This window comes from Chenopodium quinoa, unplaced genomic scaffold, assembly GCF_001683475.1.
Source record: "Chenopodium quinoa cultivar QQ74 unplaced genomic scaffold, ASM168347v1, whole genome shotgun sequence".
In the NCBI taxonomy this organism is placed as follows: Eukaryota; Viridiplantae; Streptophyta; class Magnoliopsida; order Caryophyllales; family Amaranthaceae; genus Chenopodium; species Chenopodium quinoa.
Window position 1 is genome coordinate 3,337,184 of NW_018742879.1, and position 12,867 is coordinate 3,350,050.

The following is a 12,867-nucleotide window of genomic DNA, read 5'->3' on the forward strand; positions in this document are numbered from 1 at the left end:
ACAAATTTGACATGAGAATCAAGATTGCCATAATTTCCTTAATATTTTCATCTATTAAAAATATATATTTCCACACTCCGCTTTTCTTGATTTCCGAAGAAATGAGAAACTAGCATTGTGTTATGGGACGGAAAGAGTACTTAATAGCTTGACAAACTTGAGTGCCAAATATTTGAAAACCTCTAAACATGCTGCTCCTTTCCTAACCATTTTTCTACTAGTATTATTAATAATGTTTCAATGTAAAGCAGTAAACTAGTTAAGACCTTAAGATGACAACTTAATTTTCAGTTACCTAAACATTTTAGTTTCTTAACTTATATAAAAGTCTATTAGCAAGTAATTCTGTGTTATTGGATGTTCATATTGTATATTATAGATTTAGACGAAAAAGTAGCGAGTTGGATTAAACAGTCCACGCCTAATTCGATCAACATTTAGGTGTATAAATCATTGTCGTTTTCATAGATAGAACTATGAGTTACAGCTCAAGCGTGAAGGCCGTTGATGACCATTGTTTTATACCTCTCTTTTACTGTTTTAGCATGTGTTAGGAAAAAAAAAAATGAGAATTTGATAAAACAAATAATCCCTCAAAACATAATAATATATACTTTGATCATACCAGTGATATACTGCATAATGCACCAAAAAATACTGCAAGTAATCCTAACTGAGAGAATTTAAAGCATAATTGTATTCTAAAACGAGTAACTGACTATCAATACTGAAAGTGAGGAATGACATTATATTAAAACATCAGAGCAGCAAATATTACTTATTTACTTAAAAGCAAATGGGCACCTTCATTCTTCACCTTCATCATTAGCTGAAAAACTTCTTGAAAAGTCGCAGCCATCAACTTTTACCCATATACATGTTTGCTATGATAGCAACAAGATCATGCAATCAAGCATCATTCATTCATTTGGGTTCTATATAGTTGAAATAAACAGTCATTTTTCCAGGAACACAAGTTCTTGTTCACCTCAGTTTGGTTCATAAAGGGGTGATAAATTCTCTTGGGTAACAAATAGTTTGTCAAAGGGTAGAAAACAGTCTTTGAGAAAGGGATGTCACGTTTTCCTTCTCATCCCTCCCCCTGCTACTCAGCACTTCCAGAGAATGAAATTTGAATTTGAAAAAAAAAAAATTTCAAACCAAACATAACCATGAATTTCAGTTGACTGCAAACCAGGTTGTCAAGAATCAGTATTGCAGTCTCAAACACTGATAAACATACGCAAATTCCAAAACTAAGCTATAGCCCTTCACATGTATCTTCCATAAAGAGCTACAAGATGAAATCTGGGTAAGAAAACCATAAGCTAGCTCCAGAGGCAAAATTTGCCTGTGTGAAGAAAAAGGTAAATTCTATAATAAGAAAACAAAACAACCATGAAGGAAAAAGACATGATTGCTCACCAAACCTTCACAAAGAACAGGTGACAAGTGATGAAATAATGTGACTAATCATCTTTCCAAATATTTTCACACCCCTCCTTCAAGCATTTGTATAATATTGTCATGGGTTCATCAGCCGATCTGGTTTGAAATTGTTTAAATTCTGCTTCGCCATGACCACATTTTGGACAAGTGGCTGAAGGTAAAACATATTGTTAGCTCTGATTTAGCTAGTCAATTTAATATTTTGCATGCACGTAACATACTAGTATACTACTGCAAGAAACTAGGGCGAAGCAAGCATAAATGAACAACAGTGGAGCCAATCATTAGATACAAGCATACTTCACAGTTTCATATTAACCCATAGCTCCTGCATAAATTCTCAACTCGCAATGGTTTACCAATCATCTTTGTTTCTATAAGTCTGGCCAAATGTAAGCCAGCTGAAGCAAACAAAATTTGACCAAACAAACCATCTTCATTTTAACAGGAGATGTGGCCATATGAACCTAACACAACTAGATCAAACAAAATGTTGCTAAACCAAAGGACTGAAGAAACAAAAATAAATCATGGGTAGATTTCAACCTATCGATGCATTAATAAGCACATAGTAACATTATCATTTACCAGCAGAGTTATTGGGATACCATCAGCAGTATCATCAAATACACTCCAAAGTTCAAAATGGGTGAGGCAAGCTTTCTAAAGAGGGTTCAGTCCGATGTACTAGACTAATTCATCACCCATGATGAAGCAATATCCTAAATTTGAAAAGCAAGTAGCATTGCTGCTTCGTGTTTTATAACACCACCTCTCATGTACAGGCAAGACATTACAAAGGTAAGACACTAAAAATCAAATTTCTTAACAACAAAATTCATACACCATTACTGCTATTCAAGTTTTTTAAAAGCTGAAAAATAAAGTAATAAAAAATACATAGGCCTAGAAATTCTACTAGAATCTATAAAAAAAAAAAAAAAAAAAAAAAAAAAAAGGGTCTTGTTTATTAAAAACTTGTTAATTACCAGCATGTTATTAGTACGAAAAGTTATTATGTAGAGGGAACACACTATTTTGCCACTCAGAAGAATAGAAAAGGATTCGCATACCAGCAGTAGTATCCCCGACAGGTTTTTTCCCCACGGCAATAGGTGTTGCCTCTTTATTGGTCAGTTGCACCCCTCTCTTAATTTTCACCTGAAACCAATAGGGAGTAATGTTCTAACTATTAACACATATTTAAAGAAATACGAAGTAGCAAAGATCTATCAGAACAGCTGATACATAAATACATACCTTTCTCTCTATAGGAGAAATGTAATGGCAAGACCGACAAAAGAATCTAGCAGGATTTGTCATTTCATATTGCAGCAAATTCGCACAAGTGGGACAAAATTCCATTCTCGAAGAAGAATTTAGAAGACAAGAATTCAAGATGGACACCTACAAAATCAAAAAGAAAAAGACATTCACCGTAATTGTTCAGTACTCCACCAAACTCATAGCACAAACTGAAAATTGTGCAGTTTGAGAACAGAAAAGTCACTACTCATTTAGAAACTCTCTTTCTGCTCATTTTCTCTTTTCATATCTTTCTGTTTCTGCATTTCCCCTCTATGGACTAAGGTAAGGTTTTTATTCCCTCTTTACCCCTGTGCGCAGCCAAAGTACCAAAAAATCAATGATAGAGATTAAATTTGAAATAATTTTTACTCTTTTTACCTTATCAATACTATTGTTCGAGTAAAACCAAAGCAACCTAGTCTGATATTACAAAGGGTACAAAATTGCATCCAAGAATTTCTTAGTCAAATTGTGGGGCTCAAGCCTCAAGGGCAAAGCCAAAGCTCTATTCTGGTGGGGCCTAATGTTATATGTTTTCAAGTTTCACTTATTTTTCTTTTTTCTAGAAACAAATATATGAATATAGTAGTGATCTATGAAAATAAACTAAAAAAAAGCAGCAAACCGAAAATAATATTCCTTATTTTAGGAAAATGATATACTTGTAGCAGTTTTATTTGAAAAAAATATAGATAAATAAAATCGATGCTCTTCTAGATAAATACACAGATTTCATCCATGCACATCAAAACCAAGGGTATCATTTTAAGCGTGCTCCGCTACCACTCTAATAAACACTTTCATTATGATTGTTGTCAGATTGGTAAAATTTGAATACAATTTAAGAATGTTGACAGGGGCCTTGGCCTCCTTAGGCCCCGATGTAGCCCCGGGTCTCTAATTCAACACCAAAAAAGCTACACTATATATATTCTTAATCAAAGATTTGATTTTCCATAATAAATTTCCTAACCAATAAACCCCAACCAAAAGAGCAAGTCAAAACCCAATGGCAGAGAACTGAAATGAGAGAAGGGTTCATTACTTCATGCAGCAAATAAATATCCCTGGTAAAAAAACTCAAAGATCCTTGACAATGTGTTTAGTTTGCAGTTAATGGGAAAGAGGCTAAGGTAAAGACCTTAGTGGGTGAGGGAGTGCGAGGGAGGAGAAGGAGGGGGAGATGAGGACATGCATTTTCCTTACAATGCTTTTGAGCATAAGAAATTTTCAGTTTACATAAAGAGCAAGGAAAATGGATCCTTCCCATTCCCTGCTTAAATAAAATGCTAGAACACTATCAACCAAATCTCCAACTCATATTCTTAGAGACGAAACACAATTACTAAAAATAAAACTCTTTTTATCATCTATAAAGTATAAACATACACTCAAAAGACGAACAATTATAAACATTCACTCAAAAGACGAACAATTGAAAGCTGACAAATGTATTTTCCATCAGAAGATGAGATATTTAGTTCTTAATATTTCTGTTTTCAACCATTCTAACAGAAAAACCTAGCACACAGAAATCAGTACATTGCCAATTAACTAATTACCGAGTTCCAAAATCATAACAAGAATCAATTAAGTGATGCTATAAATAATAAGTACATTGCCAATTAACTAATTACCTCTATTCTGATATTTGATCGTTTCGTCGATTTATTATTTGAGAATTCCTTTCAATTAATTGGATTGATCAAATCTGTTCCAATGGGCGTCACATACTCCAATTTCATACTTACATTGAGATAATAAACAAAATAGCACCCAAAATTCACAGGAAATTCTTTTCTTTTGAGAACATGAACAAAATAGTTCATTATAATCTTCAGAAATGCAGATATAATGACCAATAGTTCAATAACCCACCTTAGAAAAGCCCTAAATTGCGAAAATTAACTATAATTAAGGAAGTTAAGTTAACGATAAACCCTAAATGGTGAAATTGATACTCGATGATTTTTGTAAAAAAAAAAAAAAAAGAAATATAAAATTACCTCAGAAACTGGTTCAATGAAGGAGAGAAGCCACTTCAATAGAAAACGATTCAGTGGAGGCGATAGAAAGTAAGGTGCAGCGTAAAAAGAGGCCAAAAAAAAATCAAGTTATGGCTGGTTTTACAAGTTATGGGCCTTCAGGCCCAAGGCCCATTTTATCAATGACGCGTAATAACGCAGCCACGGTCAGAGATCTTTAACTGGACAAGTGGTGAGTTGTTAAGTTGTACGGAGTATTATTGTGTGAACAACAAGATTGTACACGTGATTTGCGACACTGCCCACATATTACAACTAAACTACACCATTAATTTAATTTAACCATTGCTAATTAGCCACATAGGGTGGTGGGCTCACTGCAATAAACGAGATAACTTATGCAATTGGAATTCCAATCAACGTCTAATTTTAGGGTACTTTTATTAGTATTTGGATAAATTTTAACCCTGATAACTTGACATTCAAAAAGACAATATTATTGTATACTATGATGGTTTCACTGTATAATAAATATGGTACATTAAATATAAACCCCCTATCCACAATCACAATTTACCTTGATAAGTTGATATTACTCTAGTTAAAGATTTTAACAAAATACAGCATTAATGTTATGGTTGTATTATTATAATAATAATTCATGATTATCAAAGATAATTGAAATTTTGACTGTTTACAAAAGAGAAAATTATAAAACTTAGTGAGTATTAAAGATAATTTCTCAAAATATAACGCAGGAAGTATAATAAAAAAATTGTCCTTATTAATCTAAAAATTATCCCAAGTTTGACCATGAATTCTCGTTAATATATAATATATTCATGTGAAATCTTATCAGAATTGTCTTATTATATATTTTATTAATACAGAGTATCAAATTTATAATTTTTATGCGTATAGAAAGTGAGATATATACGTTTAAACACGCGCCTTTAAAACCGTAAAAAGTCAAATATGGCAAAAAATAAGGGACAAAGGGAGTAAAAATTACGCCTTATCCTATATTTGAGCGAAAATTATTGCGTACCAGTTTGCGTTTTCAAAATCAAAAGTAAAAAAAGGTGTAAATTTTTGCCAAACAAGGTCAAAAGGTAAAAAGAAAAAAAAAGAAAAAAAAAATCCTTTTTTAAAAGAAAAAAACTACAAAAAAGTAGGGCAAACAAAATCAATAAGAATCTGAAGCAAAATCAGGTCTTTTAACACTTTACCTTAACAGCCACCCCAGCTTGCTTGGAGAAAACTCTAAGAGTTGACTGCAAGCGGGCGAAGAAGAAGAGCCGCCTACATTATCACCCCTTCTTTCTCTCTCTTCTGGTGAATTTCATTACCCACATGCGAATTCTGGTAATTTTTCTTTTTAATCTTGCAACAACTTTCTAGACTTTCATTATTCTGTTTTTGGTTTATTCTAATTTTGGCCTACATTTTATTTTAAAGTTTCAATCTTTTTGTTATGATTTAATAATTTGATGATATGGGTGTTCTTGATTATTGCATTTTGCGTTTGTAATTGATAGATTTTCATATTTTTAATGGGGGGAATGTGAAAGATTTGATTGGGATTGTGATTTTAATTATTGAATCAATTGTGGGTTCTTACGTGAATTGTTGTAAAATTTGATTGAAATGTCCGAAATTCGAATCTTTTTGGTGTAAAATTGAGGTAAATTATGAAAGAAAACTCCAATTTTACTGATGATGCCCTGTGTTTTTGCAACTCAGGGTCCAATTTTATATATTATTTTTCTAGGGGTACAATTCATTTGGTGACAATGGAAGATGATCGTTGGTGGAAGTCGATTTTTGAGAGCTGCTATCAACATAGTGTTTGGGATCTCTTCCATTTTCTCCGATTTTCCCCCTTTATTTATGCTCAAAATTTGGGTTGTTTATTTTTTTTTTTTTGTGAAATTTTGAGACTGACTGACAATATATGGTTGTATGCTTGTATCTTAAAAGATGTGATTGCAATTGGACCTCTTGTCATGAATGATATATACAAACTCGGATTTATTCACTCTATTCGGACACTCATATTCACACATAGACTTGATCTTCACCCTCACATGGAGGAACACAGACACATATCATACCGTAGATATGTCTGTGGATCGAACTTTTCCTTGGGATAGATGACTATGGGTCTTCAATAATTAGGATCTTGTGACTGTTACTATTAACAAATTTCTTTGGGCTAATTTCTTTAGTAAAAATTATGAATTTGGTCTTTTGTTGAGTTTGGGGTTACGTCATTATGTGTATCTGACAGTTCAGGCGGAGATGCGGTGGTGTCTCTGAACGATATGTTAGAGAAACTATAGAAAATTAAGCTGTCACAGGAATTATTGAAGCAAGTTGCACTGTTTGAAAAGTTTTCTGATAAGCATGATACATCTACTTCAATTTGATAAAACGTTTTTTTTTTCCTTCTCCTATCTTCTTGGAGACATTGCTGGGGGATAATTAGCTGCAGCACAGACGATTACACTGGATACTGTTGTTTGAGCCTTTTATTGTTATATGGCTGCGCTTGTAGGAAGGAAGATAATTGAGTCTGGATACATTAGCTTTATGCAGCCTGACTTGTAGAAAATCTTCATTTGGCTTGTTACCTGTATCTCATTACTTCTGCTTCTGACAATTGATTGCTATGCATGTCCTGCCTTTTGTGATCGATTCTTAATCCTTGAATTGCACATATGTTACTTCGACTTCTTATGAGATTATACTTACATATAATGTGCTTTGACTAGTGAGTGATTGGCTAAAAACTCAAAGTGTTGTCCACTTAATATTACATATATTGCAATCAAAATTGTCAATGTTTTTCAACAGCTTTGTGGATTACGTTTTCTTGTGCTGTGTATTGCACACAATGCTAATGAATATTTTCCAGACAAATTCAGCCTAGTTGGATCCACATTGTGAGTGATTGATTGATTGATTGATTGATTGATTGATTGGTAACTTGTCTCATTGGTCAAGTTATATTGGTTGGAGCCATTGGACTTGTAGTTTATTGCATATTGTTTAGGATTTCATGGCTTAAGTTTAATTCATTTGCACTGTTGTTTAAATGTTGTTTGCTGGCCTTAACCCACGACGCCCTTCTTGCTGCAGGTTTGACTGCATTTTAATGCTATGCTTCGAGCCAAGCAGATCAGTAGCTTTTCCAATTGTGCTAGATCCTTATTATATAGCGGGTCAAGATGTAGTACAGCTGATGGGAGCTCATGCTCATGCGCTGATGATGATAAATGTGCTTCAAGGAGACAGACTACATTGCTTCGGCCAAAACCATCGGCCGTGGTGCCTTTGCCTGCTGCAAGGGTAGATTCTGTAGTCTCAAAGGATGCAGGGAGAACTTCTCAAAAACCAGAAGATGGCAACTGCTCTACTTCTCGTCCACAAGTTGTCTCTCTTTCAAGCGCTTTGGGGAAACCTGACTGTGTAAATTATTCCACCAGCATTAATTCTGAGCAGAATGATGTGACACAGTCTTCAGCTCACATAACAGACCAGTTGGTCAAGGTAGGTATTGCTGCAGTAGGTTTTATATCAGATGTTGTGAATTATAAGATTCCTCTGACAGATGGAAGTGAAACAGCTTCTTCTGCACAAACCTATATGGTTGGTCATAGTAGACCCCGATCAACTGTCAAACCTTCATCTGTAAATTCTGTAAAGAAAGAAGATTTTTATGATGTACATGAGAAACCTTCGTCGAGAAAGGAGGCTGCTTCTAGTCCCTCAGTGAATTATCAGGGTCCTAAATGTAAAACTGATCATCAAGGGCCTGCTGAAGCTTTCAGCCACGAGACTATTAGAAAGGTCGGAGGTTCGGTAGGAACTCAGGCTGTAGCATCAGATAAGAAAAGCTACATAGGAACCCAGGGTACAGCTTCAGAAAAGAAAAACTTCATAGGAACTCAGGGTGTTTCATCGGAAAAGAAGAATTATAGTTCTCAGAAATCCAAAGCATACATTAATAGCCCTAATGTACAGGCCTCAAAAACAAAGTTTACTGGCAGAGTTCCTCACTATATCAATAATTATGCTAGGGATTATAAATATCAGGCGGGAACTGCTCCATTTTCTAGGCAGTATGTGAGCACTGCACAAGTTAATAGTGTTCTAGATATATTGAAAAGGCTGAAATGGGGTCCTGCAGCAGAAGTTGCACTTGAGAATCTCAATTTCTCGATGGATGCTTATCAAGCAAATCAAGTTCTGAAGCAGATTCCAGACTACGTTGCTGCACTTGGCTTCTTCTACTGGTTGAAACGCCGAGTAGGTTTTAAACACGATGGGCATACTTATACAACTATGGTGGGCATCTTGGGCCGGGCTAAACAGTTTGATGCAATTAATGTCTTGCTTGAGCAGATGATCAGGGATGGATGTGAGCCTAATGTAGTGACCTACAACCGTCTGATTCATAGCTATGGGCGTGCTAACTATCTCAATGATGCAGTAGGTGTTTTCCACCAAATGCAGGAAGCTGGTTGCGAACCTGACAGAGTCACCTATTGCACACTTATTGATATCCATGCAAAATCAGGTTATCTTGATGTTGCCTTGCACATGTATCAAAGGATGCAGGAAGCAGGCCTTTCTCCTGACACATTTACGTACAGTGTTATGATCAACTGCTTGGGAAAGGCTGGCCACTTGGCTGCTGCTCATAAGCTGTTCTGTGAGATGGTTGATTCGGGCTGTATCCCAAATCTTGTTACTTACAACATCATGATTGCCTTGCAAGCCAAGGCAAGAAACTACCCTGTTGCCCTGCAGATCTATCGTGACATGAAAAATGCAGGATACGAGCCTGACAAAGTCACATACAGTATAGTGATGGAAGTCCTTGGACATTGTGGATATCTTGAGGAGGCAGAAGCAATATTTTTTGAGATGAAAAATAAGAATTGGGTTCCTGATGAACCTGTTTATGGGCTTCTTGTGGACTTGTGGGGTAAAGCTGGGAATGCTGAAAAAGCTCTGCACTGGTATCAATCAATGCTGCAAGCAGGCTTGTATCCTAATGTGCCAACCTGTAATTCTTTGCTTAGTGCTTTTCTTCGAGCTCATCGACTTTCAGATGCTTATAATGTGCTCCTAGGGATGGTTAATATGGGACTAAATCCTTCACTTCAAACTTATACTTTGCTCCTCAGTTGCTGTACTGAAGCTAAATCATCCTTCAATATGGGATTTTGTGGGCAACTTATGGCCATAACGGGCCACCCAGCGCATGTTTTTCTGCTGAACATGCCAGCATCAGGGCCTGATGGACAGAATGTTCGGGATCACGTTGGAAGGTTCCTGGACGTGATGCACAGTGAAGACAGAGAAAGTAAACGAGGACTCATTGATGCTGTTGTAGATTTTCTTCACAAATCAGGCTTGAAGGAGGAGGCTGGTTCTGTGTGGGAGGTTGCAGCCATGAAGAATGTGTACCCTGATGCTGTGAGGGAAAAAAGCTCTTGTTATTGGCTAATCAACTTGCACGTCATGTCAGATGGAACTGCAGTGACTGCTCTTTCTCGGACACTAGCCTGGTTCCGCCGCCAGCTGCTGATGTCAGGTGTGGGTCCCACCAGGATCGACATTGTGACTGGTTGGGGTCGACGGAGTAGGGTGACAGGAGCGTCGTTGGTGAGGCAGGCTGTTCAAGAGTTGCTCAATATGTTTAGCTTTCCATTCTTCACTGAAAATGGAAATTCTGGGTGCTTTGTGGGGTGTGGGGAGCCCCTGAACAAATGGTTGCAGCAGTCATGTGTTGAGCGGATGCATTTGCTCTAGCAACATTTCTGCATGGTATGTTAGTTGCATTTTTGTGGCGGATGCCGGATAGAGCAACTAGCATCACTATTTTCGAGTATAATAAATTGGTGTATTTAGCTATGGCCTGTATGTACGTAGTTGATTAGCATTGCCATTAGGTGCCTAGTTTATCATTTTTATATATCTTAGCTGCAAATTTAGCTAGGCATTTTTGAAGTGTTCGTTTTATCAGTTAATCGCGGGTATTAGAAGCTTGTTATGGCTGAGATGCGGGTTTGCAACCTTGCAGATGCATTTAATTTAGTTTTTGTAAAGCTATCCATATTTTATATGTACTATGGAAAATTTCGAGGAAGGAATCTGTTATTTTAGCTAAAAGTCTGAGTTCTATTCTCTTTCGGAGTCTGGATATCTGTCCATTGGAGCCAACTGTAGTGATATATTGAATACTCCCTTTTACATTTTTAAAGTGTTCACTATTTGGATGAAATTGGAACCAATACAAACTGAATTAAGGATTTGGATCAAAATTTTAAAGTCGGATTGATACAATTATATTTCTTTTGTAATGGATATTATGTTTGGATTGAATTTGTGGAGTTCACATAAAAAAAAAATAATAAATGTGTCACCAATTTTTTTTTGCCAAACTACAGGTTTCTAACAAGTTTCAAATTGTCTTCATTGAGCTAGTAAAAGGAGACAAACGAGTTGAATGCCTAATGATCAAAGCTGATTTTGATTATTTTACAAGAGCACCAGCTTTTTGATCAATCTGATTTTCGTACCAAACAGAAGAGATTTGCCTGAAATTTGAACATATATTGGCTCGTGATTTGTTCACTGACTCACGATCATATTCAATCATTGACATCTCGTTTTACCTCAAATATATGGATGGTTAAATCATGTCATAAAAATATAAAACCCTAGAATTTGAGTATTGCCGATAAGTCTTTCACAAAGATTCGTAGTATAATAAGTTTACTCATCTAGAGAAAGAAATACAATGAGAAGGCCGATTGAAATAAGAAATAAGAAAAAATCTAAAAGCGTGAAAGCCACGTACATTACCACACTAAACAAGTCACTTCTCAAACATCAATTTTGAATTCAATATATCTCAATCTCATGTAAATCAAAATCAGAAGAAAAAGCCAAAAATGTACAAAGAATTACATGTAGAAGGTACAAAGGACTACAAACCAAAAACCAAAACTTATCAGAGTGTAAAAGACAAAATGTGTTACCACTCGGAATAGGCCACAGATCACATCATTAATCTTTAATGCAAATCATACCACATGTAGATAGAAAAAATACACAAAAGATTACGATGAAAAAGGTTCAGGTAAAAAAATCAAAACCGAGAATGTAAAAGACATATGTGTTACTACTCAAACTAAGCTACCTCTTACATCATTGATCTTTAATGCATATTTACCGCATGCAACTCAAAATCACTAAGAAAAAAATAGACAAAAGATACGATGAAAAGGTTGAAATAGAAACCCAAAACCAAGAGTGTAAGAAACATATGTGTTATCACTCAAACCGAGTCACCTCTGGAATCATTGATCTTTGATTCAATTATGCCACGTGTAAAAAAATAAATAAATAAATAAAAAACATAAACACAGGATTACGACCAGTCAAGCAACTAAATAGATTGTGTGAAAGATAAATATTGTACCACTCAAACCAAGCCACTTCTCAAATCATTAATCTTTATTCAATTATCCCACATGTAAATTAAAAATCGATCAGAGGTTTAAGTAGATTACTGAAACTAAGAGTGTGAAATAGGGATGACTATATTAAATGGATATCCATCAACCCGATAAACCTGCTTTAAATAGATGGACGAAAAATCAACATTAAATGGATGAGAAGCAAGTGACAGATGAAGCAGGTGATGGATCGGATCGGATGTGGATGATACTTTATTTCACCAGCTAACTATCTACCTACCTACTTGTTTAACATATATTAAATTATTTATCTAAAACTTTTTTTTTTAAGAAAATGAAATGTGAAAGAAAATTTCTTTGTTTTTTTTTGTTGCAAATAATTTTTTTTCAAACAATATGCTGTTATTGTTTCCTATTGCTAATTAAAAAAAAATTATTGTATAAACAACCTAAAATTAGAGTTTAAATATTCATCAATTAGTCACTCAATCCACCTGTTGTATCGGATGGATGTTGATAGAGTGTTTGGAATAATGGATAAATGCGGATGAAGCTTCACTCGATCTAAATCCGATCAATTGTCATCTCTAGTGTGAAAGACATATGTGTTACCACTCAAACCAAACCAC

General features: G+C 35.2%; 2 protein-coding genes across 5 annotated transcripts; one reads left to right on the top strand and one right to left on the bottom strand.

Annotated features, from left to right (window-relative positions):
- Positions 1-593: 593 nt before the first annotated feature.
- Positions 594-4,904, bottom strand: LOC110726519 (DNA-directed RNA polymerase III subunit RPC10-like). 3 transcript variants are annotated; one of them, XM_021905996.1, is made up of 4 exons: positions 4,764-4,904; positions 2,710-2,856; positions 2,523-2,610; positions 594-1,600 (listed from the first exon to the last, which is right to left on the bottom strand). In XM_021905996.1, exons 2-4 carry the CDS (start codon positions 2,812-2,814, stop codon positions 1,470-1,472), a joined length of 324 nt encoding a protein of 107 aa, XP_021761688.1. In that variant the 5' UTR covers positions 2,815-2,856; positions 4,764-4,904; the 3' UTR covers positions 594-1,469. The 3 variants fall into 3 exon arrangements, with proteins under 3 accessions (XP_021761688.1, XP_021761689.1, XP_021761690.1); XM_021905997.1 differs by lacking the exon at positions 4,764-4,904 and adding an exon at positions 4,395-4,737; XM_021905998.1 differs by lacking the exon at positions 4,764-4,904 and adding an exon at positions 2,963-3,108.
- A 750-nt stretch (positions 4,905-5,654) lies between these two features.
- On the top strand, positions 5,655-10,925 carry LOC110726520 (pentatricopeptide repeat-containing protein At1g18900-like). 2 transcript variants are annotated; one of them, XM_021905999.1, is made up of 2 exons: positions 5,655-6,107; positions 7,884-10,925. In XM_021905999.1, the coding sequence occupies exon 2, from the start codon at positions 7,905-7,907 to the stop codon at positions 10,563-10,565; it is 2,661 nt and encodes an 886-aa protein (XP_021761691.1). In that variant the 5' UTR covers positions 5,655-6,107; positions 7,884-7,904; the 3' UTR covers positions 10,566-10,925. The 2 variants fall into 2 exon arrangements, with proteins under 2 accessions (XP_021761691.1, XP_021761692.1); XM_021906000.1 differs by lacking the exon at positions 5,655-6,107 and having other exon boundaries at positions 8,156-8,294; positions 8,371-10,925.
- Positions 10,926-12,867: the final 1,942 nt, after the last annotated feature.